The sequence below is a fragment of the Aquila chrysaetos genome, chromosome 8, assembly GCF_900496995.4.
Source record: "Aquila chrysaetos chrysaetos chromosome 8, bAquChr1.4, whole genome shotgun sequence".
Lineage (NCBI taxonomy): Eukaryota > Metazoa > Chordata > Aves > Accipitriformes > Accipitridae > Aquila > Aquila chrysaetos.
In genome coordinates, this window is record NC_044011.1 from 16,203,847 (window position 1) to 16,227,207 (window position 23,361).

Genomic DNA, 23,361 nt, shown 5'->3' on the forward strand with positions numbered 1-23,361 from the left:
ATTCCTCACTGTGCCCAAGGATGTATTTGGAAATGTAAATTCAGAATTAATACTTCAGTGTGCTACTTCGTAAGGAGAGAGAGAACATACAACCAGGCTGATCCTCTTCGGACTCCTGAGAGTACTCCTATTTGTTAACTATGTGGCAATGAACTTTTAAGACGGTGATTTATGGAAGCCTGTTTGATCACTGTTCATCTTTGTTCTTCACTTACAGGCACTGTAGTGACCTTATTTACACCCAAGTTAATCATTAGGTCTTACAGAGTGTGGGGAACAGTGGGGGAAGGTAAGGGGTGGGGAGGGGTGAGGCAAAGGAGGGTTTCTTTTCTGAATTAAAGGCATTAGTGATTTTTAGAAGTTTTTGAAATGGCAGCAAAGAAACAGTGTCTCATACAGATACTCTCTCTTTATGCAGACTTGGCTTCACATCCCCAAACCGAGACTGCTACTGAGACCATAGCACCATCCCTGTGTGTACTCTCTACCAAAACTTCCAGAAAACCCACCAGCTTCAGCAGTGCCCTCTGCACAAGTAATGGAGACCCTTAAGCAGAAAACTGTGAAGTACCAACTTATTTCCAAACCGTCACCACAGAGGCTACCACATACTCTTGTCTTCTGCTTACCATTAGCTGGAAAAGAATGAGGGCTCCCCACCCAAGGGGTAAAGCAATTCATCAAAACATTTGCTGCTCTTTGTCACTTCTATAAGCATCTTCTTACTGAGGAAAAAAGTCCCAAACCCTCTGAAAACTGTTATAAAACAGCCAGGAGACAGTGAGGATGTGACAAAATACCACCTGGGAAAGATCACATAACAGGAAAATTCTGGGAATAAAGGGGAATACAGCCACAAGAGAAAAGATAGGGAGAAATTACTACTGAAAATTTCCATGAGAAATTCACCAAACAGAGACCATTTAACTGACCTTTAAACAGTCACACTGCTTCAACTACAGTAAGCACACAAATTTTTTGCATTATTTTCCCATCTTAGGGTTTATTTCAAATTGACAGAAGTGGCAGTATCTCAAAAGCAAGCAATCCACAGGAGAGCATTATCGGCATATAATAACAGGGCAACATAGAAGTCTTCTTATCCCCAAGTTACTCACTCTAGACATCCCCCCCCGGCTCACGTGAAATAAGACAGACATTTCTTTTACTCCCAAGGTTTTCAATTCCAATAGATATAAAACTGTCATCAACCTCTTGGTCTGCAGACACTAAACTTCAACTACTGTTTCCCGCTCTCATGCACACACACACTAATCCTGCTGAAAGATGCTGGAATGAGAGCCACAGAAACCAAAAACATGCATTTACTTGCAGACCACAGCTGAGAGCAGCAGCTCACACCCTCTTCCTAGAGGGGGAGCTGGCCAAGCCTGGGGAGTTTTGAGACGGAGGGGACAGGCCAGACCCCCGCTCAGCCACACTCTCCATCTCCATGCTGAAACCTCCAGCAAAGGAAGCCTTTAGAGAAAACTGCGCAGCAAAGCTCCCTGGCAAAGCAACAACCCAACTTAAAAAACAACTAACCAATTCCACTCAGAGACAAAAATCAAAACTTCAGCCCACTTTATCCAGAGTTGGACTTCCATCAGCCCATACATCCCATCACCAAGACTCTGCCCATCTCCTTTACTGTTGCCAACAACTTCTTCACAACAGCATAGATAAATACTCTTCCAAAGAAATAAAATGGAAGCAAGTATGAGCACAAAATTCAATCACATGCAATATTAATATTAATCACAGTGACTACAGGCAACACAAAAGCACTGTCCCCTTTGAAACGTACTTCCTATGTCATGACTCCACGACTTGTCAACTTTAATAGGTTAGGCCTCTTCCGTGGGGAAAATAGGTCAACATCTTTGCAGTAAGAGTAATTTTTACACTCCTTATCAAGTTAAAAAAAAAAAAAAAAAAGCCTTTGCTGCTGACCCTAAAAATAAATACTGTCCTTCAACACATCAAGCACAAAGTAATTTCATTTTCTAAAAGCAGTAACAGTACACTCTACATAACTTGTTTGTGTCTCTAGCACATGAAGCCTCTGTGCTTGACAACTTTATGTGGTTAATATGGCCCAACAACCCCCTGCCCTAGGGCCTTCATCTCAAGCATGCAATTAAGAGCTTGCCTTTTAAAAGTTTCAAGGTATTTGTGGTTGAAGGAGTAGTTCATTAGTCACAAGAGTTCCTTTTCTTGAACTCTGGTAATTAACACTCTGATGCCTGTTCCCACAGTGGAAACAAGAGGGAACATTGCAAAACTGCCTGCCTCTTGGCTCCCAAGAAGAAATGGTGTGATCCCTTTAATTTGGTTTGGCTGCCTTCTCACACCACCATGTGGAACTGTTTTGGCTGATTGCAGCAAGGTCCATTACTCACATCTGCCTCTCCTTTGTGTATGCACCCTTGCAAACACTGTGATTACTGTTACACCCATGAGCTAGTCAGGGAGCAGTTTTCTGTAAGGCAACAGCTGATGTAGTTGCCAGATAGCCAGCCTTTTAGATAACAACTTCCTACACTGTTACAAAACATTTATGACTAGCACCCTACAGTCTCATGGTCACCAGGGAGGCACAAGTACAGGCACATGAGAATAGCAGGTGCTGATGGCTGGTCAATCACATTAATATGTCATAGCAAGCTGAATGACATTAACAGAAAAATGCTGATGGTACATACCTCTTCCCATCAAGGACAGATCCCCAGGAGTCGCTACTGGATTATCCTAGGAGACACTGTCATTACTTGGATGCATACATTACTTCATGTTAAAAATTCCCACAACATTTACATCAGGAATTCTAGCTTCTTAAAAGTTATTGTTTGCATTATTTTATATAGCACATCAGAGCCCCTTCCATGAGCCAGGACACGCAAGGAGCCTCAAGACCAAAGAACAGAAATCCCAACTCCTGTTCAAAGGGAGCTTGAAACAGAGAGAGGAACAGAAGATGAGGAATGACACTCCACGCCGCTGGACAGGCGATCATTTCACTGCACTAGCCATTGTCCTTCACTTGCAAAGGGCTGGGAAGGTTGATGCCATCACAGCTGACAGCTTTGAGTAGAGCTTTGCAGCAACGTGAAAAGGATCAGAAACCTTAAAGGTGTGCAGGTAAAGTAACCACTCAGTTCCCAAGAACAGATGAGGGAAGATCTTTTCCAACCTAAATGATTCTATGATTCTGTGATTCTAAGATGTGCAGAGCAAGGCTGGAAGGCCTGTCCACAAAGTTCTCAGAGTGAAAGCATCCAGCATACATTTGAAGCAATAAAGGCAACAGCAGAGAGGGGAGAAGAAAAGACCAAAACAGTTAACACTCCTAGCTAGACAAAAAAAAAAAAAAAAAAAACCCACCAAAATTTTGCAGCATCAAAACATGCCAATAAACCTTGTCCCAGCAACAGGGGAGACCTGCCTTGAGGCACCCAATACAATAGGTGTTTTAAAGCATATCACTGAAGCATCTCAGCTTCCTTTGAACAGACTGTGTCAAAAAACAAGGTTTATCAACTGCGCAGTCAATCACCAAATCTCTCAGCTTCCCCATATTTTTATAATTGCTTTAAACACCTAAAGCAATTGCTTCAAACAATTAGCTGCCTGACACATTTTCATTATTCTATGTCATCTTACAGCCCCAGTTATGTGTGCAGTGATGACACTACTTCCTAAAATAGCAGAGACCTCACCAGAGTTCAAGTGCAACACCCCAGCTGTAAGAAAGACAAAGCCATCCAAGATCAACAGAGGCAAAGCTGACCGAGGGCTCTGTCCGAATCATACACAAGTTCAAAATACTGTCAACCTGACCAGGAGCCCTACCTTCTTCCTAGATGTAAAGTAGAGCAGAGGAGGGCAGTAAAGAGCCCAATATCTATCTCAGCCACTCCATCTGACATCCCCATAAAGTCTTTTTTGTGATTATGAAGAGGCAAGAGCACGAGCAGATATTCCACTCTCTTAGTAGGGTAGCGACAAGATATTTCTGACCCTCTGCTGAAGCTCCAAACAAGTCTTTCTGATACTTTTAAGGCACATCAAAGCACCATCAGATATTTGTAGGGAAGTCAGTCAATTCAATTGATGGCTACTTGCTTCTTTCTCACAGCATCTCAAGCTAAATTGGGTTTTGTTTGGTTTAGGTTTTTCTGGAAAGTTGTTACAGAATACAACTTTATTGGTGCAGCTTCCAGGGAGTGCATAATTCCTAGGTGCCAGAAGCATCTCTAGGCAGGGCCCTCACATATATGGCTAACAAAACTGCTAGGGGGATGCTGCAGACAGAATGAAAATACTTTAGATATTAATAGAAAACTAGTTTTCAAAAGTTAACAGATTTTTGAGAACACCCAGTGACAGAGAGGAATATTAAAGAGCAAAATATATTTCAGTAAAGCCACAAGAGGTAATTAACTAAGTTTCCAACTATCATTTCAAAACACTCTTAATCCTTGGAAAACTGAGGATGACACTGGACAATAAAATTACATGTATTATGCTCAGTTATACATGGGTTAGAAACCACACAGTCCATTCAGTATTCTGCAGCAACCAAGCCATGTTAATTTGAGCAAAACTTGTAAGCATACATACAAGCTGACAATCTGGGAAATGAGTACTTCTGTGACTGACAGCTCAACAAAAGTCTCCAGGCATGCCTAGCATGAGACAGACGCTACTGGGAGCTCGAACTCCTCTCCAAATGCACTGCCCTGAGAAAGCCAGTACTAATCTTACTACACTAAAAGCTGACATACAGTGTTGCTAGTGGTACTATGGCCACATTCCAGTGTCCAGCTGTCAATTGCCCTGTTTCAAGAGACAATTTTATACACCAGAGATGCTCACTAGTTTAGAACCTAGGCACTGTGATGTGGTCTACACAGACAAAATATTAAACAGCTGCTCAAAATATTCAGGACTAGCTACTTCAAAGGTTTGGTTCCAGCAACATCAATGGGAAAAAAAATCATTTTCCAACTGGTTTCCCATGAGGGATAGCACCATAAGATAGGAGGGTTTCTGCTGTAAAAAGAAACTAAAGTAGCCCCAGAAGGTTGCTCCAAGTGTTTCTAATTACACCACAGCAATCTGAAAAGTATCAGCTACCCCAATACAATTACAATTGTTAGATGCTGCCTTTTTGTGCAATAGCATGTGGTGCTGCTCATCTTTCTACATAGCTTTACAAGGTAATCCACCAATCAAAGGCACTGCACTGGAGACAGACAAAGTAGAAAGGACAGAAGAGGTCAGTTATTATCACACTTGCATCTGCTATGACTCTAACATGCAGTATTTTAAGAACTCTGTGTTAAAATATACCAAATTTTTCATCAGATGCTGAATAGCACAAGATATAATTACAGCTGTCCCACATACAGATCACACTGATTACATTCAACAACTCTTTTGTATGTCAGATGCCTATTGACTAGCAGTATTCCAACAACTCTAAATGCAGCCATGGTCTATTTTCTTAAGCAAGCATACACATAATTTTTAAATGAGGATGCTTCCTCATTTCTTGTCATGAGCAGTTCTCAGGTGACTGATGGAGAAAGGAGGATCCGCTAGATACAGCATTGAACCAGGGCCTGCAAGTTTTCTTCCCCTGCTGCAGACATCATGGGGTTAACCTGGTTGGAGACTGACATGCTTGAACTCCCAGGATACTCAATGGAGACCTACTCAGTAATCGATGAAGCCCAGAGCATGATTCAACTCGCCCCAAAACAGACACCGCAAGATCTGCTGAGCCACTCTTTAGGCTCCGGTGACTAGAACAGGAATATAGACATCTAAATTAATCATGTCTTAATCCTGAGAGCCCCCACTGCCAGCGAGTACCTGCTATGGAACCTCAGCATCCACCTCAATCCATTTTAATGCTTCAGCTTCAGCACTGCTGCAAACCCACACCTACCCTCCCAAATAAGCAATGAATTTCATTCTTGGTCAAATGCCAATATTACATGTTCCTCCAAGTTTACCATTAAATCCTAATCATAACTGAGGGCAAACTGTGTTCCTAACTTTTTTTTTAATGAAGTGATGTCCAACACATGTTATTGTGAGATACAACCAAAACCAGCAAGAAATAAAAGTGTTATTGGCAGGTTTGATTTCCAAGTTCTTGTTTTGATCACATATGGATTTCTTTATCTAGTGTTATTGTCTGAAATAGTGTGAATGATGTATAGTTAGAGAAAAGATGAAAGATTGTTTTTAAATACAAGGAAATAACTACGATGCTATTACGTTTACACAGAGACTACAATTTTAAAGAAAAAAAATTTAAGCACACAGAATTTATAGCATATTTATCTTTTGTCTCCTCTTTCTTCTGAAGTTTCCATTACAGCTTGCATTAGAAATGCCAACAATTACTAGGTTTTCTGTTTTGCCATAGTCCTTTTAAAATTGTTTGCTGAAGCTAACACAATACAAAGGGCAAGAATCCTACACCTTGCAAAGAATGGGCGAGTGAAGCAATGAATATGCATCACCATTAGAACTACTCAGAAAAGAAAAACAAAAACCAAAAACACTCATGTCAGAGAAGGCATCTGCATTTCACTAGGTTCCCACTTTTCCTCTACAATACTCTCCCCAGCACAGCTCCATCCTCTGGTCCCTGCACACGTTTTTCAGTCCACATTCTTCAAGCATGTCTGAACTTGTTCTTATAGCCCTCCTTCCTCAGGGGAAGTCCTACATAGGAGGAGAAAAAAAAAAAAAAAAAAAAAAGTCTTCATCCCTTACTGTTCCCTTCTCCCTCCCCACCCCCACAGCCAAGCACACATCATCTCAGCAATGCAGGGCTAACATACCTGCTCCAGGTACAGCCTTCTGCCTGCTGCAGCAGTGGGATAGCAGCCAACTCAAAATTAAATTTTCAAGGCACTGAAGTTATGATATTGCTGTCCCAATGAAACAGACAGGTAGATTTTCATTCTTCTATTTACATGTCCACCTGTCACCAAAGGGTTGTCTTTTGGCCAACACTGCAAGGACACAGCTCTTTCACAATGCTAGTTCAGGAGGAAGAAAAAAGTACTGCCAAGACCTGAAGCTCAGAACAAAGCATCTTTGGAACAGGCAATAGCAGTAATATCACAACAGAAGGCAGAAATACTCTCTTATTAGATAAGAGTCTTTTACAAGCTATGAAAGCTAGAAAGCCCAACAGAAGCCCTTAACCAGCCTGCCTCACTGTCCCGCTACACTCGTAATATACCCAAAGGAGGGAATACCTTGAGCCCTTACCTTCTGTTCTGGCTAGGAAAGCATCTGTACCAGACAAGATATCTTTTATTAATGACAAAATGGGCATATTGCAAAGCTTTTCATAATGCATTCACCCAGCAAACTTCATTCCAGTAATACAAGACTCTGTGGGATAACGAAAGATATTAATGATAAAAGGATGGCAACCTAAGCAACATACATTTTGCACACACAAGAGACATAAGGATCATTAGCCTAGAAGCATGTACCAACACTTGCTTTAGCAAAAGCCTTAGCCCTTGATGAGCACCAATTAAATTTCAAATGGAGTTCTTTCCTTTGATCAAGGAGCAAGATAAGATCACATTTTTGCCACAGAGCTTTGATTGCAACAGCACACCAGACACTTTGCTTACCTACACCTAACTACTAGTATAAGAAACAGTCCAAAAAAATAAAGAGGTTTTGTCACTACAGTGACAAAGAACTGTCCTCACGTAAAAGGGTATCAGAGAAGCACATACAAGAAACTACATGAACTCAGCACTGATGCAATATTATAACATAATTTGGCCAGATACCGAAGGCATGCCTGTAGACCAATGTTACAGAGGTCAGTGATTTGATCTCAACAAATGAAACACAGATGCTTGGTTTCGTCCAGGATGTATGATGTTTGATGAAAATTAGCTGCATTTTGTAATATCATAAATATCTATTTTAATAGGTAATGAATGTTTAAAGCCAGTGAAACAGATGAGGCGGAATCAGTGTACCTCCCGCAGATCCTCCAAGCTGTGAAATGTTATTGCTTGTGCTCTGAAAAGATGGGGGCGGGCATATGCAAACCTGCAGGCAATTTCCTCATGCAAAGGAAGCGTGGCCCAGGGATCTGAATGATAGCCTTAGACTCCAAAGTCATCTCACTCTGGTAATGAGAGCCCAAATGACAAAAGGACTGTATACCCTGCCTAACATCAGACAGAGATCCACAGTCAAACAGCATTTTTATTTGTATTTCCTATCTCTTACTGCAGCCCTGTGGACAAACACACTATAATCTGCGAGCAATCCCACAACCACAAGAACCTGGGTCCTGAAGAACTACTGTAAATATGCGAGAGGTTGCTATAGAGGCTCCAGCTCCATTAACTCCTGTCCACCCTTCCTTTCCTCCCCCCAAGTTAGCCTTGAAAACGTCAGTACCCCACCACCTCCTTTTGACAGGACTGATATATTTGGGATATGTGGAAGACCAAACAAGGAGACACTGCAGAAACACCATCCCTCTAGGTAGGTGAGGCCTGACTGCGCAATGTTGTTGGGAAAATGCAAGGTACAAATTAAGGCCAATATCGTCGCTTTTATGGAAAAAAACACAGTGGTAATCAGCTTTTCCCACTTAATTCGCAGAGCCACTGTTTGGACTTATTCATTAACATACCTTCTGTGTGAAGCTTCCCTCCATTAACATACCTTCTGTGTGCAGCTTCCCTGTAAGTGAAAATCTTGTCCTAAGACGATGTAGCAAACCAAAAACTGAGCAGTCTTGCCACTTGTTCTGCAATCCCTAACTGTCACTAGTCATCATCTGTTTGATGTACCTGGAAGAAGCTCATCTGTTAGACCATGACTTAAACCAGGCAATCTAGAAGTTTAGATTTAAGAAATCAAAAGGACAGAACAAACAGCACCCAAAAAACCCCACATACTTTTGAATACTTGCTGACAGGCTGTATGCACACATCACTCGTAACTGCAATTCACCTAGTAGCATGTGTTGGATAAGCACCTTTGTCATGGTCTTTCATTTAAGAAAATAAAACATCATGACAAATTTCAACATGCATTTTATCCAGTGGCCTGTACTTTGTCTTCCCTTAGCTCTTGCAGCATGCTAGACAGTGTACAGACAGAGAGGGGCATGATCCTTGGCCAAGAGGATTTACGTGCTGAAAACATGGGGTCCCAGACGGAAGTGCAAGGAATGAACACATAACAAGAGTTAGGAAAATCTGACACACAAACACAACTTTTCATCAAAAATGAGGCTTTTCCTACAGAAGTCTCCAACAACAGATACAAATGACTTCCTGTCACTCAAGGAAAATCTTTAAAGGAACAAGGAAAAAAGCAACTGACCCACTGGCCAATCTCTGCATCTTCTACTGAGCAGTTAGAAGAAATTTCTCTTAGTAAGTATACCGCCTTACCTCTCTAGTTGGTTAATACTGAGCAAGCATCTTTGCTCTTAACACGACTACCTATGTTCAGGTACTACCTAAATATACCTTGTATACCTAAAGTCCATTGTCAGAGTTTCACTACATTCCTCTACAAAGTTTACAATCAACTTTCCACTAATGCCTATTGTGATTTTAGCACTTTAAATGTCACTTTTCCAGACATAATGCTGACAGCATTCAACTTTCAGACTTTCTGATGTTTGCTTAAAATAGTTTGAACAGCAACTTAATGGCAAATAAACAGAGCTGGCTGTGAACATGAAAAGCTCAGGGTGGGGCAAATTAAAAAAATCACAGAACCCACAAGCAGCTCAAGAAAGTGCAACAGCAAAAAAACACGAAAACACGATCTAGTCACATGAACACAGAGGCTAACTTTGGTTTCTTTTTTTCATACACATTCACTGATCTTAGCAACAATGAATGAATAATTTTAAGACTGCAGTAGTACAAACTCATTGTGCAACATTTTATTCTGTTTCAACTCACAAATAAACAGAGGTATTTAGTATATTCACCTTTTGCTAGTAAAACATTATGGGCCAGCTATAGTCAGAATTTCAGCTGAGATCTGCAAAGAGTGGTTATTCAATGTCATTTTCTGACCTATTTAACAAATACTCTATAGAACTATTTTTTAAGTAACCAGGTAAACAGAGGAAAGAGATTCTTCTGCAGCCCCAGTTATGGGCAACTCTGTTCTTCTTCACTGAAGGCAAAATACTCTGTCTCAAAAAATAACCAGGGTTGTCTTAGTGTTAGATTTTTGCAAATAATTTGAACACAACAGCATTCACCTGAGAGTAGCTAAAAGGAAAGGAAGGCTAAAAAAAATAACTCCAGTGCCATGTATTACCCATAACTGTTTCTAAAAGGCAGCTATAGTTTGCAGCTCCCAGAGCACACAGTTAACTTGACTGACCTTGTTGAAATCTCCCTGGGTAAGCAAGATAGCTCTAAAAAAAGAACATCAGGCCCTCACGATTAATTGCTAACTATTAATAAATTAGGATATTTCTCCCTCTTCTCCCAGGCATACCTATAAATAAATGTAGTTGCCCAAAATTACCAGGAATGGAAATCAGAGTATTTCATGATATAACAGGCACAGGAATAAGTGATATCCATGAACTACTGAGGAAGGGAATAACAGAACCTGGAGCGTAATAAAGAGACCAAAGCAAACGCGTGATCCCCAGCTAGCCAAGTCTACAGCTACAGGGACAAAGGCCAAATTGTAATGGAGCCTCACAACAACGGAGGCTTCTAACCACAAGCGCGTCAAACTGTCTTTACCGTAAAATTTGGCTTGAAGTCACAACTCACATAAGTATGTGAGGCCTGGGGGCAGGGGGAAAAGAAGATCAGGCTACAGCAAACAAAGAGAAGGCACATCAATGTTCTCTAATAAGACAGTGACATTTCTCACACAGGAGGCTCTATCCCATATGCAGCTTTCTTCCCCCCTCGCATCTTTTGAGGAATGACCTTAGCTGTGGGGTTTTCAGTAGCCAGGGGCTTCTGAGACCATAGAAAATTTCTCCACATCATCAGATCACTCAATTTCCTTCAAATTGTTGCTACATCAGTAAAATTAAGACACTTTTGGGCTGGATATTTCTCCATATGAACAGCCCTATGGAACTAAACAGGTTATTGCTGGTTTCTGCACCCAGGATAGCCCAGAAAACTGCAAGCCCACAATCAAATACCAGCAGCATACTGCAGATGTGCTACAACTTCCATGACCATACACCTGTCCCACAATAACCTGAATAACTGCAGGGATCCCTATTGAGGGGCTCTGGGGGAATTCAGTCTCGCATGCACACAAGGGAGTGCCAAGAGATACAGGTGAGGACTTTGAGCCCATAAGCATCTTAGCCTGCACAGGAGCAAGCCTGCAGGTCAACCACAACACCGTCCAGATGTTAGTTTATCCCCAAGGATCAACTCACTAAAAAAAAAAACAAAAAAAAAAAACCTCCAAACAAACGAAAAGAAAAAAACCAAACATGTCTTCTCAGTATAGTCAGGAAAACAGTACAGGCTATATATCTCAAAGAGCATAAACTCCATGTCAACCCTGCCACAAGTCAAATCAACACAGCATCCTAGCCAAAGAAGTACCTTTTCAAGGATGAATATGGCCCCTAAATATTATCTGAATTTGTATCGTGGTGCAAGAGAAACATATAACTACACCATCACTTCTTCTAGACAGAAATTGAGGAGGTGCTTATAAAAATATCAGATATAGTTTTCAAACACTGATGCTGTGGCTAAAAAGTCATCACATCCTTGGTCGAAGCTTGAGAAACGTCTCACCTACACAGAAAATTGCTAGCAAGTAAAAGCGCAACTTCCTCAGCAGCTTTGGCTTAACTAGACCAACTCTTATTAGCTACATAGCCCACTACTGTCAGTACAGCACCCTCTGCCAGAAAAAACACCCTTGTTCGCAAAAAATAGCAGCATTCTAGTCTGAATTAGCAGGAGAACACAAGCAACTGCGTTTTGTATCAGCTGTTGTTGGTAACAATGAACAGAGCACTTTTTATTTAAAACCCAACTACAAAAATCTAAAAATACTTATGTTCAGCTTACTAATTCTTGATAGGTTCTATTTTAAATTCTAGATAAATGCTATTTACAGTATTTACCTAGGAGTGAACAGCTCAAAATGACAGAACAAAACCCTTCAGGATAACGACTGTTAAAAAAAATTTAGTTCAAAAGCCACTTCACAAAAAAAAAAAGGCATGTTCACCAAGAGCAAATAAGCTAACTGTCCAGCAGTGGTCACACAGCTTACTTCTGGACTTTGTTTTTGGGGGTTTGTTTCATGGAACACGGGGAAGTTTCCATGCTTCTTTTGGTTTGGAAAAGTTATTTAAAAATTTTTAAAAAATCAATTTATAGGTGTTTGACTGTAAAAAGATTTGGAAGGGAAAAAAAGGTTCCTGGAAAAATATTCTCATTTTTACATTGAATATTAAAATGGATTAAATCAGACCACTTATCTCTGCTACTCTCTACATTTTTTCACAATATTTTTATCGTTGTACAATAAGCATGCATCATTATCTGCAAAACAATCTCCCCACTGAGAGCTGGCATCTCCCATCACAGTTATTTATGTCATTCTAGAATGCATCTCCATGGCACCACAGCACTAACTAGAGGCAGCAGATATCACCAGCTTGACCAGTTCAGTGAAGATCATGCTATCACCCTCCCTAGATGGCACGTGTAAGAAAACAAATGGCATAAGCTCCCCTCCAATCACTTGTTTTATAAAACTAACCTTGAGAATTAAATATAATATTCATAAGGTAAAATACAGATATTGGTTTTTGGTCAAACATAAAATCCAGTGGTTGTGAACGACACAGTAAATAACCATTTCAGATTAAAAAAAAAAACTATGAAATATTGTGCTAATAAGGCTGTTAGCTAGCTATTACAGTGTCAATTTTAATGTGCGGAGATGAAAGCGTAACCATAAAGAAAAATTTTCCGCATCTCATTTCTTTATTACAGTCTTGTCATGCAGGGAGTGACATAAAATGACGCTGTGCACCAAAGAGGTCAAAAGCTTACCTAGAAACTGAAAAACAACAGCAGAAACAAAAGTCACCAGCAGTCTTTAATTTATTCCTTTGCATTTCAAAGGACACGTGTTTGCATTAGTCAGAAGATCCACCTCCCAACTACAGCCAGTCCTCAAATTATTCTGCATAACACTAATTGAGGGTCCAGCTAAAGAGTTCCCTGTTCAAGGAACCTGCGAGTAAAATAAATTATGCAAGAAAGCAAGCCAAGCATGCCTAAGTATAATAAAGCCTTTTAAAATGATTAGCAGGTTTACTCTTTAATCTGGCAAGGTAACAAACTTTCAGCGCCCAAGAGAAAAAACACAATGAGGGAAAAGCATTATATAAATATTCCACATGCCAAAGCAAAAAGCTTATTTCATTGGAACAATGCACTCCTGTTTAAACCAATACCAATCTGAAAAAAAAAGAGCTCTTTCTCTGGAAGTTATTTGTATGTTAACGCATAACTTCACAGCACGTTTGCCTGGAATCCTCTTCTCACAAAGGCTGCTTGGACGGTCCCTCACTGGCACCGGCCCCTCCATGCACATGTTCACGCTCAGGAGGGCTGGGAGTATCCATCCCGCACTGTATGAAAACATGAGCCTGCTTTCCAAATTTGCCTCAGTCTTGGGCCGAACTACTGCCAAGCGCTGACCGCAGGCACGCAGTCTAATCGGCATTACGGTCCTGAGACAGAGGGGTAATGGCTGCTGCAAGTAAACGCTGCTCCTAATCCAGGGAAACTTTCTCCTCTGAAAACATTCCTAACTTCGCATCAACTTCAACTCCAGCAAAGCCTGCGAAAATACTTTATGTAACGAAAGACAATCACGCTAAAACGCACTCCTACGAGAAGACAGAAGTACATTTCTTAAGTCCGTCACCTAACTCCTAGCTATCTTCCTTTTGATTTATTCCCTGCAGAGCGGCAACTGCGAGAGCAATACCCCAATCGGCATTCAGAAACCACGCAGAGGGTCCGACCAGAGTTGACAAAACCGAGCTTTAATCTGCCTTCAAGGAAAAACCCGAAGACACCCAACACTGCAGAGGTCCCCCGGGGCAGGAACGGGGCACCTCACGGGCACCACCCACCACCCGCTCCGTCCCCACCGTCTCCCTCTGTCTCCCACCACAGAGCTTCCCGGAGCCGGACGGAGCTTCCCTTCACCCGCCAGTCCCGCTGAGGCTTTCCGCAGCTCTGCCGACATCGCGAACAAACCTCGAAGCAGAGTAGGAAGTTTTGATAGGCGGGAGGGGGCGAGAAACAAGCGCGCACACACGGGAGATGAGGGCTGGGAGGGATGGACGGACGGACAGACGGGCGGAGGGGCTGCTATTCAGCTCTCCGAGCGGGAGCCCGGCGTTTTAATCCCATCACCGTCAAGCAGGATTAAGAGTTCTTGCTTACTTGAGCTAGTTTATAAAGTTTTTGCTTAACTTACAAAACTGGAGTTTTTTCGACCAGCGAGTGGCTTTTGCTTGGAAAGCTGGAAGTTAACTTCCACCGATCAACTACCTGCCCGAAGGAGAACAGTCACTACTACCTCTGCGCAGGCACACCGGCCAGCACGACCCCAGAAGAAGGGGACCGAGCCCTGAGGAGATGCCACTGCACATATCTGCACCCCGAGCCAGCCCGGTGCAAAACTCACCTTCCCCCTTCCCCGCGTCCAAAAAAACAAACAAACCAAAAAAACAAAACCCACAACGCGACGTACGCCCAAGCGCACTACCACGTACGGAGATAAGTCGGGAGGGAAGGTAACAAGCAACCCCCAAGCAGCACACGCCGGGGGTGTCCCGGGGCTCAGCCGGCGGGGCGGCCACGGAGCCGGGGTTGAGGCGCTGGCAAAGGCCCCGCTCGCCCCACCGGGGAGCCCGGCTTCGGGAAGAGAAGCCGCGGCGGGTCACCCCCGAGCCCGACGCCGGAAAGTTCCCGCGGCGCAAGCCCGGTCGGACCGGCTCCCTCTCTCACCCTTCGTCCAGTCCACCACTTGCTTCGGGCTCCACCTGGTTACCGGCTCCATGGCGAGCACAACCCCCCGCGGGAGACCGCAACCGGGCTCCTCCGACGCGAACTCGCTCCCCTCTCAAGTTCCCATCCCGGCAGCGCCGCTCCGGGGCCGCCCCCCTCTCCACAGCCTGGCTCCTCCCACCGGCCGCGGACCGGCCCCGCCCCGCTGTCGCTCCGCCCCCAGGTGCCGTACCCCGGGCGGGGGCCGGGCCGGGCGCAGCCGCCAACGGCCGGTTCCGCCCCACAGCGGCCGCTCCGGGGCGGAACCGGCCGTTAACGGCTGCGCCCGGACCGGCCCGGCCCGGCCCGGCCCGGGTCCCACTTCGCTTAACGCTTTCATTTCATCACTGTGAGCCACATCCAGCTTCGACTTCCTTGGGTATAAGTCTGCCCTGGGAGGTAGCCGAGCCCACCCGAGGAGACCCCTCAGGCGTGTGATGTCTGAGAGCCACCGCTCTTGGGACCCCGTGGGGACGCGAACCTCGCTTTTCTTTAAAGCGAGGTGCAGTTTTAACTCTCCTAGGTGTGAAGACCAGCCTGGGAAATTTAGAGAATCCAGGCAGAGAGCAAGCGAACAGAAGTTATTACTAGAAGCAGGAATTGCTACTAGTCACATCACCCCTACTGTCATGTTAACGTTGCTTAATTTGCACTCGGTGATTAATGCGATTTTTTTTTTTTTTTTAAACCAACATATTTTGGAGGCCCAGGGTTTCCATGTACACCAGGGAGGAAGGGCGCACCGCTGAGGTGGCTCTGTGTCCAGTGACACCACGGTGAGGAAAGGGAAGGACCGATGGACGAGGAAAGGGAAGGAGCGATGGACATACGGGACGTTTCCCTTTGCACGGGGGTGGCCCGGCAGGCAGATGGGCGGCAATTCGGGAGCCACCCGGCATCCTGCCCTGGGAAGTGGCGACCTGCCCGTGGGGTGGAGCGGCAGCCGGGTTCTTTATCCCGCTTCGGTGGCAGCTCTGTGTGAGTCACGGCCCCGTGGCAATTTTAGCAGCAACTGCAGACTGCCTTCAACCGCACTTGTCCCAGTATTGGCATTTGGGTTTTTTGTTTCTGAATCCTGCACTTAAAAGAGTCCTTGGGTGTGGAGGCTGTTTCACCATAATAGATTACTTCTGTTTTGCTGTTCTCAATTGGGAGCTACATTAAGCCATCAGCTATACCTCAGGCTCGTGTTCCTTGGAGGCAATGTGTCACTTGTGTCCTGGCCACCTCCTGAAGCCCATGTAAGCCCCTAGTGAGCATCTACTCAGAGGTTTAAGTGCTGACCTCCAAAACTGTGTGCCCAGCATACCAACTTCCACCATTCCTTGCTACTGAACACGTAACTCAGCCTACAACCACATTTCGAATAACAAAGCAGCAAGGAGACGTGGAGAAACCAGGCATTTTTACTGTGTGCATCACTTAGGCAACCTGATTCAGCAGCAAATTCCAGCCCAAAGCCCTTTTGTAACATGCAGGAAGGTCTCGCTGCTCCTCTTCCTCACTGAGGAAGAGCAGAGTGAACTCTGCTGTGACACAAAGACTGGGAAATTTTAACTTGGCAACATTAGAGAGCGGGTAAGCAGCTGGGATTTCAGACTGTCCGGTATCCCACTGTTTTCATCGGCTCCCATCTCCATCCATCTGTTATCCCTAGCCATGTATTTGAAATGGAGGCTCTCTGGGACAGGGACTGTCAGTTCTGTGCATGACTGTGCTGTGCCCAGCTGTGCAGTGCCCAGCTTTCCCACCACAGCACGAACAGCTGCCTTCTTGCACATGCTGCAGCAGACCCCTGCCGCAGAGTCAAGAAGCGATACTTCACAAGTTCTAGTCTGGGGAATAAGTAGTTTAAAAAATGGCCTTTTTGCATGTATACCTAAAAACTAGTAATTTGTTCCTTCTTTTTGTTACATGGTGGTTGAAGGCTTCTTGATTATGAGGTCAACTCATTCTAGCTATTTATTTATTTGCTTTTTAGTTTGTGAAGTATTAAGCCTGTCGGTTAACCTCTCTGCCTATCTGAAAGATTAAAATTCAGTTCACCACAGCTTTAATATTGGTGCAAAAGTTTCCTGATTCCCCATTGAATCATGTGCCATTCACACTTAAAGAACAACAAACAGCAGCTCTCCCCCCTCGCAGAGGCCTGAGTAAACAGACGGGCCTCGCTATGTGCCCTGCTAATGGTTTCACAAGGGTTAATGTAACAGCGCTTCTGTCTTAAATACACAGATGCTTCCCAAGGTTGCAGGCAGGAAAGCAAATGTCTCTCCCTGTTGGTGTTTGGAGCATTCATCTGCTGTCATCCTTCTCTGTCACACATCTTGGGCCGGTCCCTCTGTCTGATTTGGATAAGATGAGCACCATATTTTGTGACTAAGGCATGCAGAGCTGGTCACTTGCTAGCAGATTGCCAACCTGATAAATCCATTATTCATTCTTGGTATTTTTTGTAATTTTCAAAATGACAAATCTATTTATTTTTTTATTTTTTAAGCAGGATGACATCGCAGTGACACTCTGTTCTTTTATTACATGGTGTCCCCCAACATCAGCTGCTTTACAGCCTGATCTGGACAAATGAAATGGGGCTGACAGGGGAAGGCGGCATGTCTCCAGTTTCTCAAAGGGTTTCATAACTACGTTGCTTACCTGCGCTACTCTTTTCAAGCCCATATTGCAACTGTTCTTTTGAGTTGATTTTTCTCATGATTGCATCATCTCAATCTCGTCTTTTTGTGAGATGAGATTAGCTAGCAGTCAATTGGCATGATGCAATTAGAAGTTCTGTTTGTAGAATAAGGTATTTTTGTTCAAAAAATACTCACTGCCGAAAGAAATTTAAAAACAAAACAAAACAAAAAAAAACAACTCTGTCTGATTTCCAGTAATGCCAAATCAAAAAATAACACTGCCCCTTTGCATGTCTTCAGATGCTCTGTGGGTTAGTTTATGAGCTTTGTGCCAGGATGGAGTATTAGGAAAGATGTCAGTTCCCTTTCCCAGCTTGCAGCCCTGTGTGGAATTCATTGCTGTGGCAAGGACCAGACTATCACCTCTCCAGAAGTGCACATTTTTTCATTTGTTATAATTTTCCAGCATTAAAAGTGATTTGATTCGAGAAGGAGATAGAGAGCAATTGTTTGCTAATTCCCCACTTTCTTTGTTTTCTTTCTTTTTATTTCCCCTTGCAGACCAGGTTTTAAAAGGGACATCAGGTTAGTTTGCATGGGTAGTCTGGAACACCCAGCTCAGTGTGGACCAGGATCATGGTTCCACAGTCATGGACGCAAAACCATGCACTTCTCTATCACCCCACAGCAAAGACTTAAAATATAGTCATAAACCCACAGCCGCACCCCTGTCATGCTGGCAGAAGAAGCTTCAGTGTTTTGTCACCTTCAGGTTTCTACCCTGGCAGCTGGTCAGCAGGAGGGCAGGTAATTCTTTGTAACAGAAAGTCTGCTGGAATAAATTATCCTTTCAAAAAAAAGAGTATTTGAATCATTGGGAAGGCTTAACATCATTTTAGCAACTATGTTGGCTCTAGTCTGGCTTAGCACTGGATTTACCATGTTATCTAAACACAGTCTGATTGACCCTGCCTCTTAGGCCATAGTTTTCAATACCAAATCTGTGTGCTCCCAGCTCACCAGCTTGGATCTGAGTCACACGTGGTAGGTAGATGATCACATTTCTGACAAAGAAGCTGAAGTGTACAACGAGGGTTGTGTTCAAATTTTAAGCTGGCATCAGGGGGGCAGGCAATGGTTGATCTAGCGCAAAGACCTGCTGGTACAGAAAGAACACAACAAATTCATTGAACAGTTTAGAGTTTAGAGGGTTTGGACCAGGTTATCACTTTACATCATGTGGCTGCTTGTGTCCCCTGACCGCTGCATCACAGTCTACCCGTTACCAGACTTACTACCAGCTACCAGAGCTATGTAGTAGGTGCCTTCGCATAGTGCAGATTTGCACAGGCAGCAGCAGCTCTGCACAGCTGTGGAGCTCTCTGCCTGTGGGGATGCAGGTTTGAGTCTTAAGCCTCTCTTTGGGTAACTGCTGTTACTCATCTCTAGAGGGATGAATAAACAAGTGTTTAGCCAAAGGTCATACACCAAGTTTAAAAAGTGTGTTTTCTGTTCAGGGCCACAAAAAGTGGCCACAGAAAGTTATTCTTCTTACTGATTTGAATTTTTTAGAGGGGTGAGCATATTACAATTTGTATCTTTCAGTGGAAGGTTGTTTATCCTGTTTGGCAAAGTGTTGTCTAAGAAGGTTTCCACGTATTTCAGCACATGATTAGTGAAAGGCTTACAGATTTATTTATTTAATACTCACAGTTGAAAGCTGTGAAAATTGACAAATTTAAAGTATCATGAACAAAAGCCAGTATATGGGTAGAAAATCCGGTTTGCTTCTATTGACAATCCACAGACGATCATTAGGAAATAGTCATTCCCTGACCTTTTGTCACTCATAATGTTTCAGAGTCCATCACTACTACTGTCACTACAAAAAAATTAGGATTTACCTATGATTTTCTAAGCATTACCTTATTCACACACACGGTCCACAGCAGTCAGTAGGACTTTTTGCACAATAGCAAGAGAATTTTACCCTACCTAGCTAGAATTTAGAGCTTCCCGGTAAGGCCAGTGATCATTTAAAGTTCATTTGGAAATTGCAACAAGTAGATTAACTGAGTCAGAGTGAGTCAGGTTCAGAACTGGGTTTGGTTCTATAAGCATGTAATTAAAAAAATTCACACTAATGGGAAACTTGTTGCACAAGAATCGGCATCCTACTTCTCCCCTTGATACTGGAATTGTTAGTGATGGATCTCTTCTCTACATGACAGTGTGGGAGATCTTGGTGTAGCCTGTTGAGAGAAATAGGTCTGCCTAGTCCTTCTTTGAATACAGTCTATTCAAAGACAGTCTTTTTGAGCTGGATGGGGTAAGAGGATAGCCTGAGGGTCTTCCTGGCTGGAGCACTTACTTTGGAAAACAACGTCCTGACCATGCTTTCCCTGTGCCCTAGAGAGAACCAACTGACCAAGGTGTACTGTCATTTCATGTAATATTCTCATGAATTCAGAACAATTTTGATAAAGCAATTAAATTTTCAGTAAAACAAAAATAGTAATTTCAGATCAGACCAACTATATAAAAAGTCTTCCCTTAAATGAAATACTGGTTGCCAAGAAAAGGAAACATCAGCAAGGTGTGAATTCCAGCCCCAGTGTTCGTGCCAGTTCCCTTGGTGACCTGGATCAAATCATTTAATCTCTGTATGTCCATCTTCTCACCACTCAAAGGTTAATAATCTCACATTGATGAGAATACCCTGTTTTTCTTTATCCAGTATATTCTTTCCTTTCTAAATAACTGAAATATCTATAGAAATAAAAATAATTTGCTAACTCCAGTTAATGGAAAGATTTCTAAGCTTTGAAATATTTCTCTGTACAAAGGAGTGAGAAATAAATAGTTGATAAAGAGATGGATGCAAAGTGCTTCTAATGATTTTACTTAATTAATTTTATGTGTATCTATAGTTGGCCATAGTACAACACATATTGAATAACAAGGGCTATGGTTATGACTAGTTTATCAGTAACCAAAGTTAAGTTAGGCAGACCTACATAAATCAATGGCTCTATCAAACTTCTTGTAGATTTATAATTTTTTTCCCATTATAAGGTTCCTGCACTACTTATTTCCTAAGGATAGAGATGTACTGGATCCTGTACTTGGATTGTCCCTATTTTCTTCCATTCAGCTTTAAAACAACCTACACAAAGTTCCTAGTTAGGTGAAAGTTGCCACTGCCTGCTGCTATAGGTATATATATATGTCTACATATAAATATATGTGTGTATATATGTACACTGATGACACTGTGCTAAACTGAGCTAAGCATAAGAAGGTCTTCTCGTGAAGTTTTTACTCAAAGCAAAATCCTCTAAACTCTATTGACTATTATTTTTCCTTCAAGAGTGCAGAAATAGGACCTGAATTGACCTATATTTACATTTTTAATCCACTAGGCGATTTTATTAAGTGAGTCTCAGATCACTGCACAGAAATCTTTTCCTACACTGCACCTTGTGCTGAGGTAGCATGTTTCAGAAGAGGATCACAAACCTGTTTTGCAAAATATAAATTTGTTATAAATATACAGTTAACAGAAAGTGGATTATAAATTTATTTTGGCCTACTTCAGGTCCCTTTACCTGGCTATGAAACTATCTGACTCTCAGGTAAACGGAGCGGAAAAGTGATTTGTGTAAAATTACAAAACTCACCAATATCATTGCTTAAAGAGAAACCTAAAGTCAAATGGCAGTCTCTTTGTATATAGAAACAGGGAGATGATTTTACCTGGTCCTTGTTTCCCTGCCCAAATGGCACACAAGAAGAAAGATTTGTCCTGAATGCACCCCGTCAGTCAGTTTGATCAGATACAGAACTACGTTCCCAAATGGAAAACAACTGCTGGGAGTTTAACACTAGCAAAGAGAAGGTGGTGCTGGTAGAGCGGGGAAAGCACTTTGCAAAATTAGCAAGAGCAGCATCTGCCCCATCTGCTGCGGATGTTTGTCCAGCAGGCATTTACCAAAGACACACGGAGGTGGACTCGGACCCAGTCCTGCCTGACCCCTGGAGGGGCAGAGAGGGTGAGATGTGGCGTGGTGCTGTACCCCCGGCAGGTGAAGCAGACAGGGCACAGCCGAGCCCCCAGTGCGAGAGCAGCGGAGGAGGCAGAGGTACCCTTCGGCTCCCTTCAGGCACCACCCTGCTCCGGGCTGAGAAAGCGTGGGGAGCAAGGCTGTGATGGCAGGCGTTGCGGAGGAGAAGGGTCACCAGAACAGATGGGATGTCCCCACCACCCCTGAAGACACACACAGGTAGTGGAAACCTCCTCCTCCTGCTGGAGGGGGACATGTGGGCCAAAGCAGGGAGAACTGTCTCTCGTGTATCAGAGATGGCGCCAGCACAACCAGTCCCACGTTTGTCTGGAAACTTGCTCAAAGTAAGGTGTAAGAGATACAAATTTACTGATGGAAAACCAGAGCGATTCCTGCACGGAGCATGCTGATAGTCCTTTGTATATTGTATTTACAGACCCTGATTCAAGAAGCCTATGTTCTGCCTAAATCCCTCTAACTCCTCCTCCCCCTCTTACTTAAGTCTTCAGACATCAGGAAACAACAGCCAAAGGGATTTAAAGCCAGGCTGGCTGAATGTGCACAAGCAGCAGTGGAACCATGAGCTAGAAACAGGTTTTTGAAAAGCTGTATGGCCTTAAACAGAAGACAGAATTTCTTGCTCTCTTTTGCAGTCTTCCTCTTGCTTCATCCTTTTAAAGGAAGTTAGATATGCAAGTATTTTAATTCAGCCATTTTTTTTGACAGCAGACTCTGAAGCATAGGAAAGGTACATTAACTCTACCTGTTAGAGCTTTACTTGCAAATAGAATTTATTTTTTGGAAGGGGAAAAGAGTAACAGGAAATAAACAAATTATTTGAATATTTGCTTAGCTTTAAAAATAATACCTAAAATCTAAGCAGAAGGCTTGGTTGGTTTTTTTTGTTTTGTACTAGTTGTCATGTATTTAAACGTTTTAAGTAGAATTGGCTGCAGTATCACAACTGGTCACTGCAGCCAAGAAAATCAACCCAATCAGGAATTAAAAGACCCCATTACCTTTAGCAACAGTTTCTCTAGAAAGCTGGAAAGCAAGCTACTGTTACAGTATCTTTTATAGCATTCTCAAATCTTCAGATCTTAAAACATGCTGCAAACATTAATAAGCAGTCTCACAAAATACCTGTGGTCTTGTGGTTAAGACAGCCCAACTCAATTTCAAAAGAAAGAGGTTCAAAGCCTTGCTCTGTCACAGCCAGCTCATGCAAGACTAAGAAAGACTCTGATCCTGAAGTGCTTTAAATTTAAGCATGAGCGTAATTTGGTTAAATCCAGTGGGAAGAACGTGCTTAAATGTTTTCAGATTAAGGGGACTTAAGGGTACCTTTGGGTCAAAGTCCAAACAACCCTCCTGCAGCTGCTAACAGCCTCACCTCCGACTGTCCATTGGAGCACTTGAGGAGCTTCCAAAAAATAATTCCACGTACTCCCCTGCAGAGGGAGGATCTGTGGCAGAGGGTCTGCTGGAAGAAGCAGAGCAGGGGTAGGAGGGACAGCAATAATATCTTAAAACATG

General features: G+C 43.0%; 1 protein-coding gene across 2 annotated transcripts in view; it reads right to left on the bottom strand.

Moving 5' to 3' along the window:
* Window positions 1–15,293, bottom strand: part of CNKSR3 (CNKSR family member 3) — a 64,348-nt gene extending 49,055 nt beyond the window's left edge. The window contains exon 1 of one of the 2 annotated variants that reach the window (XM_030021949.2): window positions 15,087–15,293. In XM_030021949.2, the coding sequence (XP_029877809.1) occupies window positions 15,087–15,138 (52 nt within the window). In that variant the 5' untranslated portion in view covers window positions 15,139–15,293. Of the gene's footprint in view, window positions 1–14,221; window positions 14,240–15,086 lie in introns of those variants that run through there. The other variant, XM_030021950.2, reaches the window with a different exon arrangement.
* Window positions 15,294–23,361: the final 8,068 nt, after the last annotated feature.